Here is a 17,564-nt window from a genome sequence, read left to right on the forward strand (position 1 = left end):
TTTTTCTTTCTTTCTCTCTCACTCTTTCCTTCCGTCCTTCCTTCCCTTCGTTCCTTCCTTCCTTCCTTCCTCCTTCCTTCCTTTTCTCTTTCATTCCTTTCTTTCTTTTTCTTAACCCTTCTGTCTTTCCTTTCTTTCTTTCTTTCTTTCTTTCTTTCTTTCTTTCTTTCTTTCTTTTTCTTTCTTTCTTTCTTTCTTTCTCTTTCCTTCCTTCCTTCCTTCCTTCCTTCCTTCCTTCCTTCCTTCCTTCCTTCCTTCCCTTTCCTTTCCTTTTTCCTATCCCCTCCTCTTTCCTCTCCCCTTCCTCTCCCTTTCCCTTCCTCTCTCCCAGTGGTGAAATCTGAACCAGTTTACTACCGGTTCGCTGGCTGCGCATGTGTGCTGTGTGCACACATGCACAATATGCCCCATGCACCAAATGCAAGGTGCGTGCACGTGGTGCACACCAAGAGAAGGCATGGAGTAAGAAGAACAGTGTGTGTGTGTGTGCATGGGGTGGAGTGGGGATTGATCAACTTTGGCGCGTGATCTTTTTCTTGACTTTTAAAAGCATTTTTTTAACAACCTATTTGGCCGAATAGGTTGTTTAAAAATGCTTTTAAAAGTAAAAAAAAAAGGCTCTGACGATCGTGCGTCCAAGCTGTGATCGTCAGAGCCTCTATTTTTTACCTTTTAAAAGCATTTTTTAAAAGAAGCAGCAAGCTGGCAAGCAGGTGAGCATGGGCGGGGTGGGTCAGGGATTTTTGCTACTGGTTCTCCGAACCACCTGCCACCATTGCTACTGGATCGGTTGATCTGGTCCGAACCGGGAGCATTTTACCCCTGTTCTCTCTCCTCTCCTCTCCTCTCCTCTCCTCTCCTCTCCTCTCCTCTCCTCTCCTCTCCTCTCCTCTCCTCTCCCCTTTCCTTTCCTTCTTCTCTTCTCCTCTCCTCTCCTCTCCTCTCCTCTCCCCTTTCCTTTCCTTCTTCTCTTCTCTTCTCTTCTCTTCTCTTCTCTTCTCTTCTCTTCTCTTCTCTTCTCTTCTCCTCTCCTCTTCTCCTCTCCTCTCCTCCTCTCCTCTCCCCTCCCCTCCCCTCCTCTCCTTCCCCCCTTCTCCATTTGACTCTCTTTCTTCTGCCCTTCAACTCACATTCCAGAGATAACTTGCTTTCCAAGAGCTGCGGTTTTGCAAAGAGATTATTTGAAATGAGACTGAAAATCAACTGCCCCTTTGTGTGTGGCAACCCATTGTCATTTATATCTTTGTCCCCCCACCCCACCCCACCAAAGGCATCACGGGAAGCATTCACAAGCTCTTGGCTATGCAGCCGTGATGAAAAATAGTATATTTGGCGAAGGACAACAATAACAAGATCACAATGAAGCCATTTAGATCATTTAAGTGTGGCCGATTATGCTGGTGAGAGTCAGCAATACCTCATTCTCTCTTCTGTTTCCCTCCCCCCCCCCCAAGGCATTGACATCAGCCCCATCTGCTATTAAAAGCAGTGGCACATCGGAATTGCTGTGAAATATGGGCACGTGTACGTATGTGCTGAGAGAAGAACACAAGCCATGTAGCAATGTATATTGCTGAATGATATCATTTATTTTGATTTCCTGCTATATAATAGAAAAACCATTGTCTGCCTCATATATTAAGGGTGCTCTCCAGATGCATTAGGACTTCACTTCCCAGAATTCTTAGGCCATGTTGGCTTGGAATGTTGGGAACCGAAGTCCTAAAACATCTGAAAACATCACAAAGCTCTACCTTTCTCCAAAAACGATGAAACTCAGGAATGACATAACTTTTAAATAAGATTAGATAACCCATGCCCCAATGGGACATTGTTTCAGAGGTACCGTATTTCCTTATTTAAACAGAAAAAGAGAATGACTGAGGAGAGGCAAAGAAGCAGTTGGAGCAGAACTGACTTCCAACTTCCTACCAGCTTCCCCCATTGAGCTTACTTGTAGGAATCTGGCAGGAGCCTTGGAAACTTTCCTCACTTCCTTCCTTCCTTCCTCTCTTCCCTCACCTTTCCAGCAGGCAGATAAGCGGCTGCTGCTGGGTAGGGAGGCAGCAAGGGATTGCTAGACTGGCTGGGAAACTGTCACAGAGCGTTGAAAGTGAAGATAATGTGAATGCCGCAGCAGTCCAGCAATGCAGTTGGCAGTACTAGTACTGAAGCAATCACAACTTTCCCAAATGTCATTCCTTTGGGAGTCCTGGATTTTGGACACATTTCTTTACGTTAGCCCTTTAAAAGTACATTGCTTCACAAAAGTTGTTGCCTACGAGAAACAGTTTTGACCAGTTAAAGGTTATGACAATGAGAATTTTAGTAGTACCTCAGTACTCGACTGCTTCAAAACTCGCCAAATTTGGTACTCGACGCATTTTGATGTGAAAATGCTCATTCGGTACTCGGCGTTTGTTTAGTACTTGATGAGCTGTGATAGGAAGGAGATGGCTGCAGGAAACGGACAGGAAGTCAGCCCTATTGGGAAGGTAAACGTGTATCGAGGTACCGCTTGTGCGTGCTTCCCACTTTTAGCCGACAGGGGAAAAACACAGCTTTTGTAAGTGGCAAGTACAGATGTGGTAGGAATTTCTCTGAAATGGCACCCTTTCAAAATCAGGATCGGTTGGAAGATATTCTAAGCGAAGACCATGGATTCCTCTGGCACCTCCGTTGCCAGATATACATCCTAACAAAATCACATACTCAACCTTTGGTTCGCTGAACAAACCACAGCGCCCTGCAGCTTCCCAAAAAGGAGCCATAAATGTAATTGAGAAACTGCGGTGAGCAATATGCAAATACATCGCTTTGTGATTCATCAGGACTTGGGTCTGTCACAACCTGAGACTGAGATTTTAAGGTGCAGATGTTATCCCTACTCTACGATTTTAAACGGACAGAGTTTGAAGCGGAAGCCTTAAGGCACGCAAAGCCCGTGTGACCCCATGAGCTGCGATCTCTGGCTGAAGGAAATTCCTGCCGCTCAGCAAGAGAGCTCAGTTATGCCCAAAGGGAGGGAAGGTCAAATGTGTGATATTTGTGTGTGTGTGTGTGTGTGTGTGTGTGTGTGTGTGTGAGCAGGAAAGGAAAATATACACTTAAAAGTAATGTTTTCCTTCTTAAAAAAAATTCAAGTGGCATAAGACTGCCCTCTTGTGGAAGACCAAGGATATAACGTTAATATTTCAGGGTTGGGGTGGGGTTTGAGAATGCAAAACAGGGCAAAATGTATACCATGTTAGTAGCCAAAGAAGATCTGCCTTTCATTTTTAAAAGTTAAGATTCTAGTCCTCATGCACTGCAAAGATGATTCTGAAATGTACGGGTAGACCTTGACTTACAGCCGTTCGCTTCGAAGATATGATGGTCTCGGAAAAAGTGATATACAGTATAATCACTTTTATAAAGTGATATAACTTTTATATATAAAAGTGAAGTTATGACTGTTGCGTTTATTGATGGTTGCAGCCTCTGTGATCACGTGATTGCGATCTGTAACCCTTCCCAGCTGGCTTCTGACAAGCAAAGTCCACTGGATTTGCGTAATGACTGTGTGATTTGCTTAACTAAGACGCGATTCACATAATGACCCTGGTTAAAAACATTTGTAAAATTGGGTGCGGTCACACGATGACCTGTTTAAAACAACCACATCACCCAAATTCCGCTACCAGTTGTGGTCGTAAGTCGAGGACTACCCATAACGGATATTAGACCATCAGAAATACCAAAAGCCCAAGTTGGGAGAGCAGAAGCTACCAGTAATTTCAAGTGCTTTGTCCTTTACATCAGAAATAGCTGGGGGGGAAAAAAACGTAAAACGCTCTCCATAATTTATATAATCTAAACCAGGGGTCGGCAACCTGTGGCTCTGGAGCCGCATGTGGCTCTTTCATCCCTCTGCTGCAGCTCCATCGCCAGCCAGCTCCGCAATTGATAGGGCTTTCAGTTAGGATAGGTAGAAGAGAAAGGACGCCGCTCTAGGAGGAGACAGTATGGTAGGGGGAACCAGACTTCCGGTTGGCTTAATGACTAAATGGGGGGCTTCCGGTTAGGGCCTTTGCGGCTCTTTGAGTGTTTAAGGTTGCCGACCCCTGATCTAAACCTATTTTAAGAATTCAGCTCTTGGCGAAGAATCCAAATGCGTTTTCTTTTTTCTCTTTCTCTTGTAACAGCACAGGGTACCCGTTAGCATTTTTATGGGCATCTAGGCTACAACGGGGGCACGTTGTGTGACACCTGTGTAAAACATCGCACGGGAGAAGCAGAGAACAAATCCCATCGGACCACCGGACCACCTGTCATCGCGAAAGGCGGTTTCCAATGTTCCAAAATGACCCACCCCCCCTTTTAAACATTTGCCGTTTCCTTTTGCTGCCGCCGGATGAACAAAGAGAAAAAAAAATAACCCAGCCTCGCTCTTTGTCTCATGTTTTTTAAAATTAAATATAAATATTTCAAGTGTCCGTACATCTCTCCCTCTTTGTCTCTGAAGAACCACGGGTTCAAAGCAGGCACGGCTCCAAACGGCCTCTGAGAGCTCTTGCTTGAAAAACGCGGAAGGGGGAAAAAAAAAAAAAGGAACCAAAAATAAAATAAAATCAACCAAACTCCGTTGGTTCCGAAGACACGAAAACAACAGTATTCCTCCCCTTGTAAAACGCCCTATAGGAGCATAGAAATACACTTAAGGCAAAAAAAATAAAATAAAAATAAAAAGGAAAGGAAACCGGAAGGAATAACTTAACTCTAAAGAAAACCGACAGCTTTATCCATCCCCCCAATAGATGCACAAACAAGATCAATAGATCTTGCCCGTTTTTGGCTTCTTGCTCTCTTCCATGCTCTGCTTTTTTATTTTCTCTTCCCCCCCCCACCTTAAATTAGATTTTATTCCCTCGGTCCCTTTCATGTCAACTGTTAATGGTCAGTTCAAGTTTTCTCTTGGCATCGTGGTTAAACACCACTGCCACCTGCTGGCGAGTCTCGGGTGCTGCAAGTGCTTGGAAATAGCACTTCCCCCCCCCCTCATTAAAACATGGCGCTACCATTACCTAAGAAAGGGGAAAGGAATTTAGTTGCCTTTCTATCCATCCGGGGTGCCCACCCCCCCTGCTAGCTAAAGAGAGGGAAGATGGGAGTTATTTAAACCAGTGTTTCTCAGCCTCAGCCACTTTTAAGGCGTCTGTGGACTTCAACTCAGTAACAGTAGAGTTGGAAGGGAACCTTGGAGGTCATCTAGTCCAACCCCTTGCTCACGCAGGAGACCTATCTATACTAGGGATTCAGAGTTCCTCCGGCCAGCGTGCTGGTGGGAGAATTCTGGGAGTTAAAAGCCCACACCCCCCCTCTTAAAAGTTGCGGAGGTTTGAGAAACACGGATGTAAACCACAGCATCGAGCCAGGAAAATGAAAATACAAGCACTAGTGCCCATGCGTAAAGATTTCCCAGAATCATGCGACTGCAGGAAGGGGGAGAGGGGGGAGGAAGCCAAGGTGGCGCATCAGTCAGCTCGATCACCAATGGATTTGTAAGCTACACTTATGGCTGATCTCCCATGAAAGCTTGGCCACCATGTGAAATCTGGATTCTTACAGACTGAGTCACGTCACCCCTCCATAAGGTCGGGTCCAGACCCAAAGGGGGAACACGTTGCATCCTGGGTCCGCTTTCGTGTCCTGACCCAAAGAAAAGTCTGTCTATCGATTGCTTCACAGTTCTAGGTTCCGGTCGGAAGAAGGCAAGCAGGGTGGCGGCCATTTTGGTTGCCGGAGTTGGCCCCCTAGGCCAGTCCCCCTGTTGAGGTTCCTCAAGAGGGCGAGGCTAGTTTGGGGCCCTCAGGAAGTGATTTGAGGTCCTCAAGGCTGTCCCCATTGGAACCAGTTTCCCCCCCGAAGCGAGCGTCCACTTCCGTTTCTTTCTCACTGACGATGGAAGAAGAGTCCGGAAGGGGTGAGGGGTTCCGTCATACGTGAGTCTGCATGCGCTGTTGAGCGGGGCGCCCATAGTCAGACTGCTGAGACAAGGAAGTGTAGGAGAAACGGGAGCAGCCCGAAGCTTTGCTGGCTTGGTCGGATTGCTCGTAACCGCTCTCGGCTTTCTCGTAGCTGCTCGGCTTGACGTAACTAGTAAAAGCTCGGCTGTAGGGAGCTGTGAGGTAGGTCGCCCCACTGTATATGTTCTCTGGAGGGAAAAGCCGCTCGTGGGTGGTGTCGTACGCCGAGCGGGAACTGGGGGTACCCAAGGTGTAGCGGTGGGTGTAGTCAAAGAGTTTTGGTTGCACCGGTCCCGTGGAGGGGTACAAGGACGTCGGTCCGAACAAAGGTCGGGGGGCCGGCGTGTATTCTGAAAAGCTGCTCCCCAGGCAGGGCTCCTCATGGGCACGCACCTTGTAGTAGCCATTGGTGGGGTCCTGTGGAGAAAAAGAGGGTCATGAGGTTAGAGGTGGACTCATTGCTCAACCTCATTGTTAGGTTGCCAGCCAGGAGCTGGGCCATTTTCTAGGATACAGTACTGCAGAATAAGTTTTCCGTGTTTAAGAATGATCGGTCGCAGGTGAAAGTAAATCTCATTTATCATGGGAATCTTCTGCCCCACAACTTCCTCTCCCCTCATTTGTTTATCCATTGGCGACGTCTCCATCCCAAGAACTCAAGCCTACTGATGAAGGTCTTCTCCCATTCATCTCCACCACCAACACATCCTGGGGAGGAAGATGGCCTGAAAGAGAGTGAGTGGTCTACAATTCCCCAGGTCAGGGGCCTGCAAACTTGGCTCTTTTAAGACTTGTGGACTTCAACTCCCAGAGTCCCTCAGCCAGCAAAGCTGGCTGAGGAACTCTGGGAGTTGAAGTCCACAAGTCTTAAAAGAGCCAAGTTTGCAGACCCCTGCCCCAGGTAGATCCAGAACCAAGGGGGTGGGGGAACCTGAATGCAAATGCAATGCAACCACACTGGCTCAGTCAGACATGCGGGAAATCCCACTCAGCCCCAGCCGAGCTCACCTTCAGTTCCTGACTTCCTTCATCATCCTCCAGGATTTCACTGTGTTCGGTGTGCGACGTGGCTGGAGACTCGCTGCTTGTAGCCTGGAGGCAGAGGAAGGGGAAAAAAGGTGAGCGTTGCTATCCGAGAGGGCTTTGCGCAACTTGAGACTGCCCACCTGGCTTGAATCTTGAAATGGAAGGGAGCAATAATGCTGGTGCAGAGGAGAAGGAGGAGGAGGAGGAGGAAGAGAAGAGGAGGAGGAGGAGGAGGAGGCGGCGGGGGAGAAAAAGAAGAGGAGGAGAAGAAGACACTGAAGTACTCTCTCTCTCTCTCTCTTTTCCAAAACAGGCAGGCTTGGCTAGCTGGGACTGGGATGCTGCAGAAACAGGGACTTGCCAGAAACCTCCTGAGTGTCGATCTCTGCTTACCATAGGTTCCTTGGCGTCATCTTCCACCTCGCTGGGCCTGCTGGGGCTGCTCTCGCTTGTGGTGATCTGCACGAGGATATCAGCCTTAGACAGCTGCGTTCCCCGCTTGGCTGTGGAAGAGGCAGATGGGGAGAGGCGGATGTCAGATCGTGCTCCCCACCACCTAGGACAGAGATTGCTAACCTTTGCCTGAATGCACATGCGCTTGAACCCCCCAAATGCAATGTGTGCCCGGCCTCCTGCATGCGCCCTGCCCCCCGCACATGCCCAGCAAAGACCCAAAGACCAGCTGGCTGGTGGGAGACATGTTTGCATGTGCAGCAGAGCTGAACTGGGGCGATGGCTTGCATGCCATCAGAGAGGGCACTGCGTGTCACCTCTGGCACGCGTGCCGTAGGGTCGTCATCACGGACCTAGAAAGTTACTCTTAAGGACAATGGTTGGCGACGCCTTGCAGGAACCCCAAATCTGGGACCATCTGGGTTTGTTGAGGGATATGTGTTTTTTTTTTTTTTTACATTTATATCCCGCCCTTCTCCGAAGACTCAGGGCGGCTTACAGTGTATAAGGCAATAGTCTCATTCTATTTGTATATTTTTTTTACAAAGTCAACTTATTGCCCCCCCAACAATCTGGGTCCTCATTTTACCTACCTTATAAAGGATGGAAGGCTGAGTCAACCTTGGGCCGGGCTTGAACCTGCAGTAATTGCAGGCTGCTTTGTTCTAATAACAGGCTTCTTAACAGCCTGAGCTATCACGGCCCCTGTGATAGCTCAGGGGTGATGTGTGAACAAAGGAACAGAGTGAATGGGCTGGTTTATGACTGTCATTGAGCAGATTTGATTTAACAACATTATTATTTTTTTTGCAGCAGTTATTAAGCAAAAACTGCCGTGTGTTGTGGTCCGCCAGCAGCTCGCGGACCTGGCAACGGAGTCAGACAGTGTGGAGGCTAGGGACGACAATGGGCAAGTCCTGGAGTCAGGGGAAGGCCCGGATGAGGGCTCTGTGTCAGAGGCAGAGATGGGGCCAGGGCCATCTGGGAGAGATGCGTGGATTCTGGAGCCTCCAGAGGCGGACAACTGAGAGGCAGAGGAACAGGAGGAGCCTGTTCCTAGTGCATGCATGCGAAGAGCTGCCAGAAGGCAAGAGCAGCTGAAGAAAAAAGGACAACTCGGGAGTAAGGCCAGAAGATGACTGGCCCCTCCCATAGGGCTTAAAAGAGCAGCAATGAGCCGTTGGCTTCTTTGTAAAAAAGCTTTCCGTGTGTCTCTTGAACTTTGTGGGGTTTTTGCAGAGAAAAGCCTTTGGCAGGTTGCCAAAGACATCAAAGGTTGGTGATATTAAGAATTTTGTTTTGGACGAAGCTGAGAATGAATTAATTCTCAGCTGTTTTAATAAAATAAGTTTGTTGAGGACTGCATTGTGTTTAGTAATCACTACTTGGGCCTTGTTCACAACACCGTGGTTAAGTAAATCCATTCTTCCCAATGAGTGTTTTTGCCAGAAATTCGAAAGTAAACACTGGGAGCCAGCGAAAAATGCGGAAAAATATGGTCCTTTGACTAGAGAACAAATTACAAACAGGTCAGCCGGTCGCCAAGTGTCCAAAATACAGTCCTGTGATTGGGGGAGGTTTGCAGCTGCTGTAACTTCAAAATTGGATTGTAAATAGTTTATGAGGAGGAATCTGTCATAACTTTGAACAGATGCTGAGCGAGCAGTTGTAAGTGGAGGACTAACTCTATGATGGAATATAGAGAAAGATGAAGGGGTGGTGGCACACTGGTTAGAATGCAGCATTGCAGGCTAACTCTGCCCAGTGCCAGGGGTTCGATCCTGATTGGCTCAAGGTTGACTCAGTCTTCAAGCTTTCCGAAATGTCAGTGAAAAATGAGGACCCAGATTGTTGGGGGAAATACGCTGACTCTATAATCTGCTCAGAGTGTTGTAAACCACTCCGGGATGGCATATAGGTCTACGTGCTATTGCTAGGGGCTGTGGTACATGTGTCTAAAAGAAGGGAATGACCAGTTCATTATTCCGAAGTGCCCATTAAATCGGAGCGTATCTCATCCCTATGATTTACATTGTTTGTGTGATGATGCTACTATGCAAACCTTGCCCGTTATGTCAGCTGCGTAATGAGATCATTGCCCCAATAATGGAAATGAGATCATTGGCTCAATGGCATCAGCAGGTCAATGACAAAGATGTTGCCATTATGCAGAGGACACAAGCTGCTTTGGGAAGTGTGTTCTTTGCACGCAAGATGAAGTTGTATCAAGGACTGATCAATTGAGATCCCCCCCCCCTTCTTCGGTGAAGCCAAAAAAGGCCCTACTTAAGGTTCCACTCCATGCTTCACTGTCTCACTGGGCTACTCAATCTTGATTCTATCCCTCTGTTTAAGCAGCCTCGGACTGTGTTGACTTTTTTGGCAGCTGCAGCACACCACTGGCTCATATTTAAGTGATTGGCCACTAGGACTCCAAAATCCCTCTCAAAGTTACTACTATTGAGCAAGGTACCACACAGGGATGGTACCTTGCTCAATAGTAGTAACATTTTAGCAATAGCAATAGTAGTAACATTTTAGCAAGAGGTTCTCTGTCTGTTGCTGGGTGGGCGTAGCCATGGTGGGTGTGGCCTAGTCAGCCTCCTACACCACGGGGGGGGGTTTGCCCTCCCCAGGCTCCGGAGGCTTTCTTTGAGCCTCTGGGAGGGGGGAAACTGCCTCCCCAGGCTCTGGAGGCCCTCTGGAGGCTGGAAACAGGCCCATTTCCGGCCTTCCCAAACTTCCGGTAGGCCCATTTTTCGCTCTCCCTGACCCTCCATGTGCGCCCTGCACTTACCTGCATCCAAAACGGGCCGTATGGGGATTCCTGGGAGGGGTGGGGTGGGGTGGGGTGGGTGGGGCCAGCCAGGAGTGGGATTTGGGGATTCTCTGAACTGCACTTCTGTGCAGTTCTGTGCTAGAGGTTCTCCCGAACCCCTGCAAACCCCCAGCAGCCCACCTCTGGTACCACATATACTGTACCTGTACTTCTTAAAGGTTGAGAAACACTGGCTTAGCCTATCGGCTGGGTTTTAACTCAAGCAAGAACTGCAAAGTCCAGAGACAGAAGCAGGGGAAGGAGCGAGAGAAAGTTGCAGAAATCCTCACCTTTTCCGCAGCGCTTACGTCGATAGCAGAGGGAGACGAAGACCACTAAGAGCAAGAGAGCCACAACTCCTGAGGCAGCCAACGCACCCAACATCAGAACAGACAGGACCTCTTTGGTAGAAAAGAAACATGGCTTGGATTAGTTTCATCTCTAGACTACTATGTGTCAGCTTTGGAAGCCATATTAGGCCGGAAGCTTCTGTGCTGCCACTTTCTCATGTGTGGAAAAGTAGGAGGGGGGGGGATTTAGTAGAGGGTTTGTCTTTAGACATAATAGCATTCTTCCTGTCGGTCAAGGTCAGGCCGATCCTGCATCTGGAGAAGGAGTGGTCGGAGTGCTGTCTCGAGATGGGATGGATGGCGATTGGAGCATGGGATCGACTGAGGAGTGAGGGGATGGTTTTGGGGGTTTTGATTTACTGAGGGAAAACCTGGACCTCTCAGATTCGGGTTTTCCCAGATGTGCCAGTTTACCTATCCTAGTAAATAGGACTTTGAAAGATGCTTGCTTCGGAGTTTTTACTTAGAGTTGGGGGTTTTTCTGGAACGCTGACACTACGGTCTTCTCCTCCCACTTGGAGACTCCAAGCTGGAGAAAGTTACTATCTTCTTTTTTTTTTTTTAATTTGCATTTATATCCCGCCCTTCTCCGAAGACTCAGGGCGGCTTACACTACGTCAAACAATAGTCTTCATCCATTTGTATATTATATACAAAGTCAACTTATTGCCCCCCCAACAATCTGGGTCTTTATTTTACCTACCTTATAAAGGATGGAAGGCTGAGTCAACCTTGGGCCTGGTGGGACTCGAACCTGCAGTAATTGCAAGCAGCTGCTGTTAATAACAGACTGTCTTACCAGTCTGAGCCACCAGAGGCTTCCCTCTCCTGCTGCCAAAGGCTTCAGACAAACCGGCAAAGATTCGTCTCTTTTGAACGCAGAAATGAATCTGCGGCATTTTTGGTTTGTGAGGAGAAAACAGTTGCATCAAGCTTTCAATCTGGTTGCTGGAATTAACTCTTTTTTTGGGCTAAAAACGCAAGACACCAAACTAGTCCAACGGTCTGGGAGTCGCACGAGATGCCAATCAAGATGGATGCTGCACCTGGCAGGTGTTTCTCTAACCTAATCGAGTTAGTTGGGTAAAAAAATAAAAGCATCTTTCAGGAGGAGGAGACTCAGATTAGGAAGAGGTGATCAGCTGCGTCTGATGAAGAGGACCCCTGTTCACTTATCCTTCTGTTTAATAAAAATCTACGAGTCTCAAAAGGCCGGCAAGCAGACTGTTAGTGAAATTTGACTACACGCTGAGACATTGATATTTTAATGCACTGGTCTTATGTCTACAGTTTCTATAATACACTGAACCAGTGGTGAAATCTGAACCGGTTTACTACCGGTTTGCTGGCAAACCAAATGCAAACCAAGTACGTGCCAAAAGGAGGCATGGGGTAAGTAGAATAGCGCACGGGGGTGGGTGGGTGATCGGCTGTGGCGCGCGATCGTTTTTTTTTACTTTTAAAAGCATTTTTTTTACAACCCTTTCAGTCGAATAGGTTGTAAAAAAAATGCTTGTAAAAGTAAAAAAAAAGGCTCCGATGATCGCGCGGCTTAGCTGTGATCGAAAGAGCCTTTTTTTTTTTTAACCTTTTAAAAGCATTTTTGAAAAGAAGTGGCAAATGGGGAAGCTGGAGATCGGGCATTGGGTGGACATGGGCCAGATATTTTTGCTATTGGTTCTCCGAACCACCCACCACCATCACTACTGGATCGGCCGATCTGGTCCGAACTGGGAGCATTTCACCCCTGCACTGAACTGCAAATGATCCCTTTCTCCCTCCCTCCCTCCCTCCCTCCCTCCCTCCCTCCCTTCCTTCCTTCCTTCCCCCCTCCCTCTCTCCCTCCCTCCATCTTACCTTCTTTCTTTCCTTTCTTTTCCATCCTTCCTTCCTCCTTCTTCCGTTTTCTTCTTCCCTCCCTCCCTCCCTCCCTCCCTTTTTCTTTCTTTCTTTCTTTCTTTCTTTCTTTCTTTCTTTCTTTCTTTCTTTCTTTCTTTCTTTCTTTCTTTCTCTCTCTCTCTCTCTCTCTCTCTCTGTCTCTTTCTTTTTCTTTCTTTCTTTCTTTCCTTCCTTCCTTTCTTCTTCCTTTCTTTTTCTCTTTCCTTCCTTCCTATCCGTCCTTCCCCCCTCCCTTATCTTACCTTCTTTCCTTCTTTCCTTTTCCTCCCTCCCTCCATGTTCTGTGCTATGAAGATGAATTGTGTGTTGCGCGAACCCAGTCAATTAGCTACAACAGGCTACTGAGTCCAGGCAGCCGTGACCAAACCTGGCCCAGCGATAGGAGGAGGCGCACCTTGGCGGCGTAAGCTGACTGCCACGGAGCGTGCGCCAAAGCGGTTCCATGCCGTGCAGTTGTAGGGAAGCGCGAAGTCATCGTCGTGGGTTGGGTCGATCAGCAGAGCTGAGAGCACCCCTTGCTCGGTCACTACAGTGTCTACCGTGAAACGATCCAGGGAGCCAGTATCCAGCATCCGTTCGCCCCATGCCCAGGCCTGGCGCAGAAGAGAAAGGTGAGATCAAGGGGCATCGGGCAAAAAGGTAGTCCTTGACTTACAACCACAATGGAGCCCAAAACATCTGTTGTTAAGGGAGATATTCGTTTCGTGAGTTTTGCCCCATTTTACAACCTCTCTTTTTCTTTTTTAAAATTTTTTATTGAATTTAAAAAAACCCAAAACAAAAACAGTGGACTTTGCTCCACGTCTCTGGTTTTTAACATCTATGTCAAATCTAATTTACTATGTCGTATGTTCTCAGTTTATGTATAGGTTTACATATCTCCTAATTCCATTTATAGCAAGTATATATCATGTTATTACTACTATTACAACTCTATACATATTTACTTATTTATTTACAACAATATATGTAGGTATCATACAAAAAGATTATATAGTATATAAACACATAAATGAGTAAATATAAGGAGGTATAAGCATATATATAGGAAGAAGAAAAAAACAATAGGACAGGAACGGCAGGCACATTTTGTGCGCTTATGCACGCCCCTTATGGTCCTCTTAGGAATGGGGTGAGGTCAATAGTAGAAAGTTTTTGGTTAAAGCTATTAGGATTATGGGAAGAGACCACAGAGTCAGGTAAAGTATTCCAAGCACTGATGATTCTGTTAAAGAAGTCATATTTTCTGCAATCTAGATTAAAGCGGTTAACATTAAGTTTAAATCTATTAGTTGCTCTAGTATTATTGCAGTTAAAGCTGAAGTAGTCTTTAACAGGAAGGACATTACAATAGATGATTTATTATATGATTTATTTATATTATATTATATGATTTATTATATGATTTATTATGATTTATTATAACTATTCTACCCTCATAATTACAATATACATTGATATATACATTGATATATACATTTCCAGAACTCCTTATCCCTACTTTCTGGCATTCTTCCTCCTCTCAAGCCAGTCATAAAATTTATTCCTTTCTTGCCATACTTGTCAAATGAATCACTGCAATTGATAAGTTGGCAACCCGTTTGTGGACTGAATCTGGTTTCTCCATTGACTTTGTTCGTCAGAAGGCTGACAAAGGGGGGGGGCGGGTGTCACATGACCTCGGGACACAGCAACGGTCGTAAACATGAACCTGTTGCTAAGCATCTGAATTTCGATCCCATGATCATGGGAGATGCTGGAAAGGTCATTAGGTATGAAAAACGGTCATAAGTCTTTTTTCCAGTGCTGCTATAACTTTGAACGCTCACTAAATGAACGGTTGTAAGTCGAGTTGTAAGTCGGCTGTAAGTTGAGGACTAATCATCGACTTTAACCGTTCGTTAAAACAACACTGAAAAAAGTCACCGTTTTTCACACTTACGACCGCTTCATCTCAGTTGCCGTGTGATCAAAATGTGGACACTTGGCAACTTAGTTCATATTTATGACGGCTGCAGTGTCCGGTGAGATCCCCTTTTGACTTTGCAATGGGGAAGCCAGATTCACTTAACAACCGTGTTATTAATGTAACCACGATTCGTTTAACAACCGTAGGGAGAAAGGTCCTAAAACGGGGCAAAACTCCCTTAACGAATCTCTCACTCCAGGAATATAAATTCTGCGCTCAGCTATGGTCTTTTAGCCATGGATACAGAGACCAATCTAGGTAGCAGCTGCCACCTGGAAATCCTTTTTACAAAAATAAACCTTTTTTCCCCACTCGTGGCTCATACCACATTGGGCATCCCCAGCTCAGAAAAGCTGTTTGTTACCTGTGTACATTTGCAAATCTCATTTCTGTTTGCAGACTCATTGGAGGAGGGGGAAAAAACCCAAAAAGTTCACCGGGATTTGAAAACGAAGCCCTCTGGGAAAGCAATTTGGAGTTGCAAATTCTGTGCTGGTTAGCTATTTGGTATGGTGGGAGCATAGCTAGCTCCCTTCCCCCATCTCCCAGGGATTGCAATTCTATTTTAAAAATTCTTTTTAGCCTAGCGTTGTATTAGTGGCTGGCTGGTTGATACGGCTTCCTTTTTTTGCAGGAACAAAAGAAAGAGAGAAAGAAAGAAAGAAAGGAAGGAAGGAAGGAAGGAAGGAAGGAAGGAAGGAAGGAAGGAAGGAAGGAAGGAAGAAAGGAAGGAAGGAAGGAAACGCCTGGAGAGAAAAATGTGAACTGTGCAAAGCCGTGGTATCGCGAGCTGCATCGGGGATTTCTGGTCGCGTCGGCTACTTAGAAAACCGAGCACATGAGGAAGCCGCACCAGTCAGCGATATGCGGTCTCATCTACTTGTTCAGGGAGAAATCAAAGGCAGAAAAAGGCCGTGTCTGTTCCCTGTAGTTGAGAACAGGGGGTGAAATGTAAAATTTGTTACTACCGGTTCTGTGGGCGTGGCTTGGTGGTGGGGGGTAATGTGACTGGATGGGCGTGGCTAACTTATTTTTTTTTACTTTTAAAAGCATTTTTTCTACAACCTCTTCAGCCGAAGAGCTTGTAGAAAATATGCTTTTAAAGGGTTCTGACAATCCCAGCTGAGTTGCCTGATCGCCAGAACCTTTTAAAAGCTTTTTTCTTAACAACCTCTTCGGCCGAAGAGGTTATAGAAAAAATGCTTTTAAAGGGTTCTGACAATCCCTCCAGTGGCAAAATCCTCCGCGGTTTCCCACTGGTTTCCTGCCCATACATGTGCAGTGCGTGTCAAATGCCCGCTGCACGCAGGAAAAGGAGGCTTAAGAAGGTTGGTAGAACAGCTGGGGGGGGGAACAGCTGTGCCGCGCGATTTAGATTCGCTAGAAAGCAGGATTTTCTGCTTTCTAGCGGATCTAAATCACGCGGCACAGCTGATTGTTGGAAATACTGATTCGGATGAACCGGTAGCTTTTTAACTACCGATTTGCCTGAACCAGTAGCTATTTTTTTTACTACTGGTTCGCCCAAATCGGTAGCTTTTATTACTACTGGTTGGTCCAAACCGCTGCAAACTGGTAGCATTTCACCCTTGGTTCCCTCCCTCTCTCTGGTTGGACAATGCTGGTTTGCATCCTCAAATGAAGCCCTGCTCGATGTAATTATGGCCTGCAGCTTTTCTGGGGTTGATTCTCTTGGCAACCGCCAAGGCTCTTCCCTATAGTAATTTAATGGTCTTGCATAGGCTTGATTTTCGGAGAAGAGCAATAACAGGACTGCACATCGACACTGAAAGAATTCTCCACGGAAACAATCAGGTAAGCCTGAGTATTTTTGCAACCTAAGCCTGCTGAGCTTTGGGGGAAAGATGAGAAATTGGATTTTAGACTTATTGTTTCATTAATAATTCCACTCCAGCCTTCTTGCTGTTTTTAACTGTTTGTACACTCATCAATTACAGTTTTTTTTTTAAAAGGTGGCACTTCATTGTTTGCTAGTGGCCTGGAGGCTTCTCTGAAGCACGCATGACAAGGATATGAATGGGAGGAAAATAAAGCAGTTGCCATAGTTTTCCTGGTCAACAAGGCAGAAGCTGGAGCAGCCTTGCAAATGAGCTCACTGCCTATATGTAATAGAGCCTCCTCTTAGAAATCCCTGGGGGATAAATGCCCTTTCATCTAGTTTAGCAGGAAGATTTGCCCATGTCGTCGGAATCTACCAGGTTCAGACTGGTACGATAGGAAAACCTGAACCGCTGCTGGACTTAATGTCAGAGCCTTTTTGGTGTTGGCCCCTCATCTTCTGCAGAAATGTGCTGTGCCTGCTGACGGCCCCACCAAGGTTGGCCATCCAAAGGGTTTTGAAGGCAAAATACGGGTAGTTCTTCAATACAGATTAACAGAGTTGGAAGGGACCTTGTAGGTCATCTAGTCCAACCCCCCCCCCCCCACACACACCAAGCAGGCCCTACAGGGGTGAAATGCTCCCGGATCACACATCTATGTATGGCTAGAAAATAGAAATCAAAACGAGTAATAAGAACGTAAATTTTGACTAACTGAAATTTAAGAGTATTGAATATTGGTAAGGATAAAATACTGACTATGTCAATATACAGGATGTAAGTATATATAGCAAAATTGTATGTAAAAATGCTCAATATGGTTATACAAGAATAAGGGATTATTTAGAAAGACTGAATTTAATAGCAAGGAAACTGCCGATGCAGAAAGTTGTAATATCCTATATAATGTTGTTATATTTGTATTTTGTATTTTAACGTTAGATGTATGTGTATGTCTTTTTTCTCCTCTTTTTTTTCTTTTTTTTTCAGTTTTTGTCTTTTTTGTCTATTATGTTTTTGGTTTTAAAAATGTAAAATACTCAATAAAAACTATTTTTTAAAAAATGTTCCCGGATCGGACCGGATCGCACGATCCGGAAGTGATCGTGGCTGGTAGTTCGGCGATCCGGTAGCGATTGCAGAGCGAAGCTCCGCCCACCCACCCACCCGGGTGTCATTACTTCCTGGTTTTAACCAGGAAGT

General features: G+C 46.2%; 1 protein-coding gene across 1 annotated transcript in view; it reads right to left on the reverse strand.

The window, feature by feature from the left end:
* Positions 1-1,557: 1,557 nt before the first annotated feature.
* KIRREL2 (kirre like nephrin family adhesion molecule 2) overlaps positions 1,558-17,564 on the reverse strand; it is a 62,344-nt gene continuing 46,337 nt past the window's right edge. Inside the window, exons 11-15 of the mRNA XM_058195898.1 lie at positions 12,946-13,144; positions 10,593-10,703; positions 7,425-7,534; positions 7,014-7,097; positions 1,558-6,422 (exon numbers count right to left, since the gene is read on the reverse strand). Of these exons, the coding sequence (XP_058051881.1) occupies positions 5,976-6,422; positions 7,014-7,097; positions 7,425-7,534; positions 10,593-10,703; positions 12,946-13,144 (951 nt within the window). The 3' untranslated portion in view covers positions 1,558-5,975. The remainder of the gene's footprint in view (positions 6,423-7,013; positions 7,098-7,424; positions 7,535-10,592; positions 10,704-12,945; positions 13,145-17,564) is intronic.

The sequence above is a fragment of the Ahaetulla prasina genome, chromosome 10, assembly GCF_028640845.1.
Source record: "Ahaetulla prasina isolate Xishuangbanna chromosome 10, ASM2864084v1, whole genome shotgun sequence".
Classification (NCBI taxonomy): domain Eukaryota; kingdom Metazoa; phylum Chordata; class Lepidosauria; order Squamata; family Colubridae; genus Ahaetulla; species Ahaetulla prasina.